Raw genomic sequence first — 10,592 nt, forward strand, 5'->3', positions numbered from 1 at the left:
CACACACACACACACACACACACACACACACACACACACACACACAGATTTTTGTGTGCAAAGCACATGAGCACACAAGTACACTTAGAGGGCAGGAAGCATGCCGAGGGAGTCCTGGAACCCATCTGGACAGCCTGAGTCCACAGAGACTGCTCTCACACACAAGGCCGTGTGACTCGTTACTGTGTAGAAGACCCAGAACCCAAGGTTCAGAGACAAGCCTGAGGGCTTCCTAGCTGTATCAGCTGTTTGTAACAAAATACCTTACAAAAGCAACTTGAGGAAGAAATGAGTTAATTTGGTTTACAGTTCCAGGGGATACAGTCTACAGCAATGGGTAAGGCACAACAGAAGAAGCCACACCATGTCCAGAGTCAGGAAACCATGATGAACGCTGGAGTCAGTTTGCTTTCTCCTGAAGATGGACACAAGTCATGTGATAATGATTGGGGCAGCTGGATGTGGTAGCTCATGCCTGTAATCCCAACACTTAGGTAGCTGAGACAGGGGGGTTGCCAAGAGTTTGAGGCCAACCTGAGCTACTATGTAGAACATTGTCTTAAAATAAAATAAGTTAAATTATAGTAAGACAAGAGTGAACTATGGGCAGGCACTTGGCCCATGTGGAGGGATTATGACCCCACAAAGCCGCAGGAGACTCACTGGAGAGAGTATGTATCTCATTAGCAGTATGTATCTCATTAGCTGTAGCAACTTGGTCTCTTGCTCTGGTCTGGCTGCCTGTAGGGATGGCCATCTTGGCAAGGGTCTACCTAAATGGATGAAGGGGCATCTTGGTGGGGTCTGGGCTAACTGTTCAGGGAAGACCTTGAATTTCCTACTGGAGTTGCCTCTTCCACCAACATACAAAAGCGTCCTCGTCCCAGAATGTTAGAGTAGTAGAGCAGAGTGAGGCACAAACTGGTGATGATCCCTGTGTTGCTTGGACAACTTTCTGACTTTTGGCTGAAAATACAAACAAGAAACTTAGTTAAGGGCTGGATAGGGGACCAAGTGGTTAAGAGCTTTGGCTGCTCTCACAGAGGATCCTGGGTTCAGTTCCCAGCCCCACATGGCAGCTCACAATGATCTCTAACTCCAGTCTAAAGGATCTGATGTCCTGTTGTGACATTCATGGGCACTGCAGTCACATAGTACACAAAATAATTTTATATTTTAAAAAAGTAACTAAGTCTAGCATGGTAGTACACACCTTCAATCCCAGGACTCAAGAGACAGGGACAGAAAAATCTCTGTGAGTTCCAGGTTAGCCAGGGCTACATAGTGAGACCCACTCAAAAAACAAACAAACAGGGTTTGGGGATTTAGCTCAGTGGTAGAGCGCTTGCCTAGCAAGCACAAGGCCCTGGGTTCAGTCCTCAGCTCTGGAATAAAAAACAAAAAACAAAAAACCTAAACCAACAATAAAACAAACAAACAAACAAAAAATAGAATTTAAACAAATGGGAAAAGAGTACAAGCACGAATTTTCCTATGTTTAAAAGCAATAATCAAACAGCACAAGCTTGTAATTTTTTAAGCCAGCCCTTGAGAATCTGATGCAGGAGGATGGTTGCAAGCTTGAGGCTACTTTGGGTCATATAGCCAGACGCCATTTCAAAAAGCTTTAAATAAATACAATAAACAAGCCACGTGTGGTAGCATGTGTTCCTACTCTAAGGGTTGAGCCAGGAGGATGACATACTCAAGCTTGATCTGGATAGTTTAGAGGGAACCTGCTACAAAATCAAGTTTAAAATGGCAGACTGACGATGCCTGGTGACACACATCTGTAATGCCAGCACCCAGGAGGCAGAGACAGGGGATGTAGGATGCTTTCTTAGCTTATGTAAAGTCCTCAGTTCAATCCCCGGTGCTGTAAAAATAAGTCATTAATAAACAAATAGTTGGGATCCCGGGTGTCACTCACAGTGGGGCTATGTGTGCTTTGCATGTGTGAGAACCTGAGCTCGACCTTCAATACCAAAAATAAAATATAATTTTTAGAAATGGTCTTGGTGGGGGGAGCAAAAATAGCTCTGTTTACCACACATATACCTAAACTTGTAAAAATAGAACTCTTGGGCCTTTGAGATTATAGGTGATTTATTTTAAGAACTGGCATTTTCTAATTTGGATATAATAAAAAATATACTAATTTGTATAGTAAAGTACTTATAGAAATAATTTTTAACAGATGGAGAGAAAAAAATAGTTTTAAAAATACTCCTATTTGCACCTTTGCAAAGGGCTCCTGGGAGCCACTGGCTACAGGATGTGAGGCATGGGTGGAGAGCTTTTTCTGGAATATGGTCACTCCCAGTCTCTTCAGTCTCTGCTCCAGGTGGCCTTTGTGGCTGGGTGACATTCTAGCTAAACTGTGCTCTGTCCGGGGCTTCTGTCCTCAGGCATCCGAAGGTGTCCCCATGAGGTTCTTCACGAAGCTGGACCAGCTCATCGAGTTTTACAAGAAGGAAAACATGGGGCTGGTGACCCACCTGCAGTACCCTGTGCCCCTGGAGGAGGAGGATGCCATTGATGAGGCTGAGGAAGACACTGGTAGGAAGGGTAGGAGGGGATGGATGGCAAGTGTGGGGAGGTGCCAACAGGACTTTGTGGTCCAGTCTCACAGGTGCTTGTAGACTAGAGTACCTCTTTGGAGGTTGAACAATCCTTTCACAGGGGTCCTGCACCAGATATCTGTCTGTTAAAATTCAAAACAGTAGCAAAATTACAGTTACAAAGTAGCAACATAGTAATCTTATGTTGCGGCCTCCACCACAGCCGACCATATTAAAGGGTTGCAGCACTCGATCAGACAGTCTTGCTGGCAGGGAGCATGGCTCTGAAGTCAGGTGTAGACTAGAATTCCTGCTCCCCGGCATGTTGCCTTTGTGGCCTTGGGGGACTTCCGACTCTCTGAACCACAATCTTGCCTTTAAAGAGATTAGATAAGAGTAGCACATATTAATCTCTCAGGATATCACAGGACCAGATGAGCGCGTGAATGGAACGCCATTGGCGGTACACAGCAAACACTCCAGAAATGAAGTTGCCATCAGTTTCATCATTATTGTGAAAGTAGTGAAGAGGCTCCACACACATAAGTAAGAGGGTGGGGAAGTGCTTCTTCATGTAGCATCACTAGAGGCAACCGAAATGGTCACGGTGGGACATGCCACAGGCTATCCCAAAATTTAGGAGGCCAAGGCAGGAAAAGCTTGAGTTTGAGCTAGCCTGGGCTCCAAAGTGAGACACCACCACCTGTAAAGAGGCTTCTAAAATACATTGGAAAAAAGAGTTCCCAAGAGTTTGTGAAGGCCAGCACAGAGACAAGGAGCCAATCTTGGAGAGACAGGAATACAGAGAACCCTGCAGCAGGACACCCTTCTTTTCATCTCAAAGGTTCCTTGCCTGACAGAAGCCCACATGTTACCTCTTGAGCCCCTCAGCAGGTCAGTGAGTTCCCGGCAGGTTCCCCAGGGAAGGCATTAGACATGCAGTGTTGACATCCCAGGCCTGGCTCCTACCTGTCCCTGGAGAGAATATGCCAGGCACATTCATTCGAGGTGTCCCGTTGTACTGTGGGCTAGCTGTGGATTGCCTGGCCTCTGTTCCAACCTTCTGCCTTCCTGGAGACCCTCCAGAGGGCATCCAGGAGAGCTGCCTCACCATCCTGAGGAAGCTTGCAGAGGCACGTGGTGAAGAATGTGTCTTAGATGGCCATGGTTTGAAGCCTGCTTAGATGGGGACTGCCCTATCTCCTCTCTCTGACCTCTAGAGATCAACAGCTGAGGTATAGCTGAGACCAAAGTTCACAAGAAGGCCATAAGGCCACATGGCAGCCTTGACCTGGTCCTGTAGACATGTCCTTGACATGTTAGCACTCTCTCTTTCCTCAGGCCACCCTGCTTTTTCTCAGCTTGCTCTGCCCCTGGCATCCCATTGGAGGCAAACCCCTCAGTCCTTCCTATAAAGGCTCTGGAGAGAATCTGTTTCCTGACCTTGACTTCGCCTCCCCAAACAAGGCTCCTGGTCACCTCCAAGACCCAAAGCCAAGGGACATCCAGTGCCTGGACCAAGGCCTCTGATCTGTCTTGGGTCTTCTCAAGAGCCTGCAGTTCCAGGCTCAAAATAGTTTCAGAGCTGTCTCCCACAGCCAGAGAGAAAGGAATGTGCAAATACACTGAAGGAAAGACCCTTGTTCCTGTCACCTGCACAGTGCTATGGCTGGCCAGAGTGGCCATTAGGAGGCAGGGCAGGGCTTGGGCAGGAAGTCCTGAACCTAAATGTCCCGGTCACCTGAACCTTGTGCACATGAAGGACATTTGAAAAGGGTGGGCAAGGGTTACAATCTCCCAGATGAAGGTCAAGTTGAAGTTGTTTGTTTGATATTTTAGATCTTAGAAGGTCCTTTGCTTTCTAAATTTGTTTCTGAGGGTATAGAAGAAGGAAAGGAAGCCTGAGGCTGGAGAGAATGGAGAGAATGGAGAGAAGGAAGGCAGGAGAGAGAGAGAGAGACAGACAGACAGACAGACAGACAGACAGACATTGGGTAGACTTGATTTTCTGCACCTAGTCCCTGCTATATTTTGTAGGCCCTGAGAACCAGGTCATCTTGCCAATCTGCAGATCGATCTGTCCAAGGCCAGCAATCCTGAAGGTGTCCCTGTGCTTCTCAGGACCAACTGACCCTAGAAGGTCTTTGCTGAGCAACATGGTAGTCAGAGCAATAAGACCACAGCCAGGGGCTTCAGATCTAATGATCTGAAAGCAGGGTCTCCTCAAGGGGCTCCCTATGTAGTCAGCATGGCTATAGGGAGGAAGAATAGGAACAGTGGAGCAGACTGGGACCTGGAACTGGGTAGCCTGGACCTCACGGGGCTGCCGTAGAAATGCAGAACAGGGCTGTATGGACAACATCCTCACTGATGGCATCTCTCCCTGCTGTTCTCCTAGTGGAAAGTGTCATGTCACCACCTGAGCTGCCTCCCAGAAACATTCCGATGTCTGCCGGGCCCAGCGAGGTCAAGGACCTTCCTCTTGCGACAGAGAACCCCCGAGCCCCTGAGGTCACCCGGCTGAGTCTCTCCGAGACGCTGTTTCAGCGTCTTCAGAGCATGGATACCAGTGGGTGAGTTTCTACTTGGAGGGTCCCCTGGGAAGCCAGCCTGTGCCGAGGACCCAGCATCTAGCACCCAGGCGTGCTCAGGCCTGGACTGCAGGGAGCAGCAGGCCTGCTTATTCATAGTAAAGTTGAAAGCCAATGTCTGTCTTTCTAGTCAGGACTATCCCCTTGCCCCCAAGTCATGTTTGCCCTTAGTTGCGTTTCTCTATTAAGATTCACATTTTTGTTGTGAGATTTTATGATCTTCTTGGAGTGTATTTTACATTCATAACTTTCAGGTCTTTCTGCCCTGTAAGTGCAAGATTGCTTTTTTGTGTCACTGACGTTCTGTGGTCAGATGGCACCTCCACACCCATGGTCGCCCACGTTCCTGAAGTGTTTCTCATGGGAAATCAACTCTACGGGGTTGCTCCTGCCTGTCGCACTACATCCCACCACAGGCAGCTGCAGGAGGACCTCTCCACGCCACAGCCACACCTTAGTCTGAGAAACAGTAGCCCCGAATCCCAGGAAAATCGGTGTGACTATCTACATGCTTGCTTGCTCCTCACACGGCTCCTGTGGGGCTCCAGGATGGCACCACCAACTTATAGCTTCACTAATGGAGTACACAGTGCTAAGTGACATTATTCTTAGAACTCCATCAAGTGCTAAGAGAAAGGCTGACTGCTAAGAGCTGGAGCCCAGGGAGTACATGGTCCCCTGGGATATGTGACAGTGGTGAGGGCATCAGGTAACATAGCCTGACTGAGAGGAGACAATATGGGTCCCAAACCAGGCCAAATCCGGGGCAGTGGGGACCACTATCTGGTCTCACATTCCTGGCCCTAATCACACACAGAAGCCAGGCATGGTGGCATGTGTCTGTCATTCCAACACTTGGGAAGTCAACTGGATATTGTCTTATACCTATAGTGCCAGCACTGAGAGAAGGCTTGAGACTGAAAGATCAAGAGTTCAAAGCCAGCCTGGGCTACGCAGGGAGACCCTATCCTCCTACCCCACAACCCTAGAAAAATAAATAAATAAAATGAATACTACATTGACTTTCCAGCGGAGGTCTGAGGCGACTCCGGCCCCTCTATACTGTAGTGCTCTGAGTCACCTTTCACTGAGAGTCCAGACTTGGCTTGAGGGTGAGACCTAGTTGTTATCTCTATGCTGGCTTGTTCTTCCAGCCCTTGGATTACAGCTGTGTGAACTAAGGAGATAGAGAATGACCCCCTCGATGTGTTTCTGAGGCTGTCCCTTTAAAACACAAAATGCCAGATGGAGGCGATAGGCACCTTTGATCCCAGCTCTCAGGAGGCAGAGGCAGGCAGATTTGTGTAAGTTTGAGGCCAACCTGGTCTACAGAGTGAGTTCTAGATCAGCCAGGACTGTATAGGGAAACCCTGTCTCCAAAACAAACAAATAAACAAAAAGAATGACCATTTCCCAGCCCAATCACCCCTCTAACAGTGCCCAAAAGTGCTCTCATGCTAAGAGCTACTCGCGGCCTCTACCTGGCTTTGATCAACTCCTTGGCTCTGCAGTCCCACCTGAGGGGACTTTCATTATTTCTTTCTTTCTCAGGCTCCCCGAGGAGCACCTGAAAGCCATCCAGGACTATCTGAGCACTCAGCTCCTCCTGGACTCTGACTTTTTGAAGACGGGCTCCAGCAACCTTCCTCACCTGAAGAAGCTGACTTCACTGCTCTGCAAGGAACTCCATGGGTAATGGCGACCCCTGAGAGAGGGGTGGGGGAGCGTCATGGGTAATGGGAGTCAGTGGATCACGGGATCCCCTACCCACCCAGGAGGATGGCCACAGCAAGAGAAGGTGCTCATTAGAGTCTCCTCTTTGTCCAAATGTCTCTGCAGCATTCACATTGGCCTGGGTGGAGTCTGGAATGCTCCATGCTTGTTTGAAGCTCTTGTTCTCATAGAATCTGAGCTCTAACTGAGCTGGGAAAGTTGATCATTTGTTTATTCCTTTTTTTTTTTTTTTGGTGGGGGGCATGTATGTATGCATGCTGGGGATGTAGGGCCTCATGCATGCTAAATACATGTGCCTAGTCTGTAATGTTGCTTGTTTGTTTTTAACTCAAGTTAATTAGAGGCAGTTTCTCTGTTAAAAAAAAAAAAAAGGTAGAAGACACTGCCATCTCATTTGTGTTGGGACCTGGTATATGTGTGTGTGTATATATATATATATATATATATATATATATATATATATAATTTATGTGTGTATAAGAAACGGGGGACACTCATGTGCCATTGTGTGTATGGTGACACACGTGTGCTGGGGGGAACACATGCATACACTGATGTGACAGGGGAACATGCATGTGCTGGGGGGGATATGTATGTGCCACTGTGGTGAGTTGGTGGGGGGAGACATGTATGTGCTATAATACCTGTGTGTAGGACAGAGGACAGACAGACCCTCTCAAGCACCTTCTTACCTGCTGAGCCGTCTCAGCAGTCCAAGTCCTCCGGGCTGTAGCCACTCTTCCTCCTTGCTACAGCCCCCACATCCAGCCAACACATAAAGGCTCTGACAGGAAATAAATTAAATTCACTTTGTGTGTGGGTGCTGACGGCTCAAGTCTTCCGGTGATGGCAGTGTTTAAAGCAAGCCAACATCAGTTCTCCAGTACTGAAGTTATTGAATGACTGACCAATGGGTAAAACTTAGGATTTTTAAAAATTATTTTGATTGCACATTTTGAATTACGTTAATCTTAAACTACAAACACAAAACACACTGTGGTTGGAGCTGGGCATAGTGGCACATGCCTTTATTTCCAGAACTTGGGAGGCAGAGGCTGGCATATCTCTATGACTTTGAGGCCAGCCTGGTGTATATAATGAGTTCCAGGACAGGGAGACCTTGTCTCACAAACAGAGAAAACCCCATAACTATACTTTTATTGTACCGTTTGGTCTATAGTGTAAAGAATTGGCAGAGTGTGAAAGGTTACACTGGGAAGAAACTGAAAGCCGAAGCAAACCCCTCACAAATGTGGGAAACGTTTCACATGGGTGAGGGCTTGCAGCCAGCCTATGCCAATTTATGTTTTGGTACGTGAGCACTTACAGCAGTTTCCAGTTCTCTGGTGCTCTACCAATCTTAGCTTGGTTAATATTCAGGGAAGAGTCTTCCATCACCGGTAATCTAATTTGCCATTCTATTTAAAGGCTCTTAAAGGCACAGGCAGTGCCTGGGTAAATGTGACAAATAATTTCTTTGACAAATCGACCAATTGTCAGATTGGCCTGCTAGTCATTTGTTACAATGTTTTCCTCAGAGGATACTCTTGTACCCTAGCTGGAAGCAGAGCTGTCATTTTTATAGGTCTCCATGGTATTTTGTTGTTGTTGTTCTGTTGTTGCAAATAATTTATCACTGAGGGAAAATACACACAAAGGGCCCTTTCTTTTAAAGTATGCATGTATCATTTCGTGTCAGCTCATAAGAAGCTGTTATTTCTGCCTGGACGCAGGTCCTGACCTTTGCTGTGTCTTTGCTAAGCATTGTCAGATCCTTCCACAGCTCCCCCCAACACCGAGTTCCCCAGTACCTGCCTCACCTCATCACTATGGTGACAGCATTCTCTGGCACATTATGGCAGTGTTAAAAGCTTCCATCTCTCTCTTTGCTGAATAATGAACCTCAGGTTGTTCAAGAGACTGGAATGTTCTTCACCTGCCTGCACACATCTCTTCACTTTTATAGATCAGGTGGGGACTCGGCGTGTAGATAGAACAAACTGTTTTCCATTCCCCAGCCATCTCTGCAGGTGCATTTCGCATAAATCAAGTGTTAAAAGTGCTTTGATTAAACAGGACAGGCACATTCTCGAGTTTATCTGTTCACTTATTGTCTAGCAAGCACTGACTGAGGGTCTCCTCTGTACCCTGTTCTGAGAACCAACAGAAAGACAAAGCAACATACAGAAAACTGTAATTTAGTGACTGATTAAACAAACAAAGGCATGGGCTGGAGAAATAACTCAGCAGTTAAGAACATTTGCTGATCTTGCTGAGGACCTGGGTTGGGTTCCTAGCGTGCATAGGGACAGTTCCAGGGATCCGGTGTGTCCTCTTCTTACCTCTGTGGACACATGTTTTACACATAGTGCCCACACATACACTCACATATATAAAACAAAACATTTAAAAGTATGCTTAAAAAAAAGATTTAAAAAAAAAGTATGCTTAAATAACGGGATCATTTACATAGATAAATAGGCAAAATCTGTATTTTTTTTGTTTTTATGTTTTATTTTTTGTGTGTGCATGTGCATGCCTCCTTGTCTGTATGTGTGTACACTGTGTGCATGCATGAGCCCACAGAGACCAGAAGAGGGCCACAGAGTCTCTGGAGCTGGAGTGATAGGCGTTGGGAGCCACTCCACTTGGGTAGTCAGAGTTGAGCTTAGTTCTCTGCAAGAACAGCCAGCTCTTAACTGATGGCTTGTATCTCCAGCCACCTTTTCCTCATTTTTAAAACTTGTTTTCGTTCCTTCCTTTTTGAGGCAGGGTCTCAATACTTAGCTCATCCCAACTTGAGCCCACTCTCCTCTTGCCTTAGTCACCACAATGCTTAGTTTATAAGCATGCATCACTATACCCTGCTTTAAAAGACTCGCCCATAATCCCAGTACTGAAGCAAACAAAAGGGAGGATTGCTGGGGCTGGACACACACAAGCCGTGCTTCAAGTTCAATGAAGACCCCGTCTCAAGGGACTAAGGCACAGAGGATAGAGCTCTTCCCCTGGCCTCTACCCAGGCACATGTGCATACAGCACACACACACACACACACACACACACACACAGAGAGAGAGAGAGAGAGAGAGAGAGAGAGAGAGAGAGAGAGAATTTTTCCTCTTTTTTTTTTTAATTATTTATTTAATGTATATGAGGGCACTGTTGCTATCTTCAGACACCCCAGAAGACAGCATCAGATCCCTTTACAGATGGTTGTGAGCCACCATGTGGTTGCTGGGAATTGAACTCAGGACCTCTGGAAAAGCAGTCGGTGCTCTTAACCACTGAGCCATCTCTTCAGCCCCACAAAGAAACTTTTAATGAACAAATAATTGCTCCCAAGTAAACACTACTACTAAGTTTCTAACCATACTATACAAGGAATTACTAAAGAACAGATAGTAGGAGAATAAAAAACTTATAAATCACTTTATAATGGTATCTAATCCACCTAGAACGAAAACAATGTAATAATGCAAAAAAGCACAGTGCCTAGATTAAATAAAAAGCAGATCAATAAGTAAGCTTTATAGCAGCATATGGAAATGATGAGATTCCTAACAAAAAGCTGGTGAGAGAGATGGGCATCTTATTTAAAGTGAAATACAGGAGAAATAAAGCACAGAAGGATACTTAAAGGCATTAGAAGTTAATATGGAAGCCAGGCATGGTGGTGCACGCCTTTAATCCCAGCACTCAGGAG

General features: G+C 46.4%; 1 protein-coding gene across 1 annotated transcript in view; it reads left to right on the plus strand.

Annotated features, from left to right (window-relative positions):
- Positions 1-10,592, plus strand: part of Inpp5d (inositol polyphosphate-5-phosphatase D) — a 108,004-nt gene that overhangs the window by 47,927 nt on the left and 49,485 nt on the right. Inside the window, exons 3-5 of the mRNA XM_021197872.1 lie at positions 2,409-2,559; positions 4,960-5,134; positions 6,704-6,844. Of these exons, the coding sequence (XP_021053531.1) occupies positions 2,409-2,559; positions 4,960-5,134; positions 6,704-6,844 (467 nt within the window). The remainder of the gene's footprint in view (positions 1-2,408; positions 2,560-4,959; positions 5,135-6,703; positions 6,845-10,592) is intronic.

This window comes from Mus pahari, chromosome 5, assembly GCF_900095145.1.
Source record: "Mus pahari chromosome 5, PAHARI_EIJ_v1.1, whole genome shotgun sequence".
Classification (NCBI taxonomy): Eukaryota; Metazoa; Chordata; class Mammalia; order Rodentia; family Muridae; genus Mus; species Mus pahari.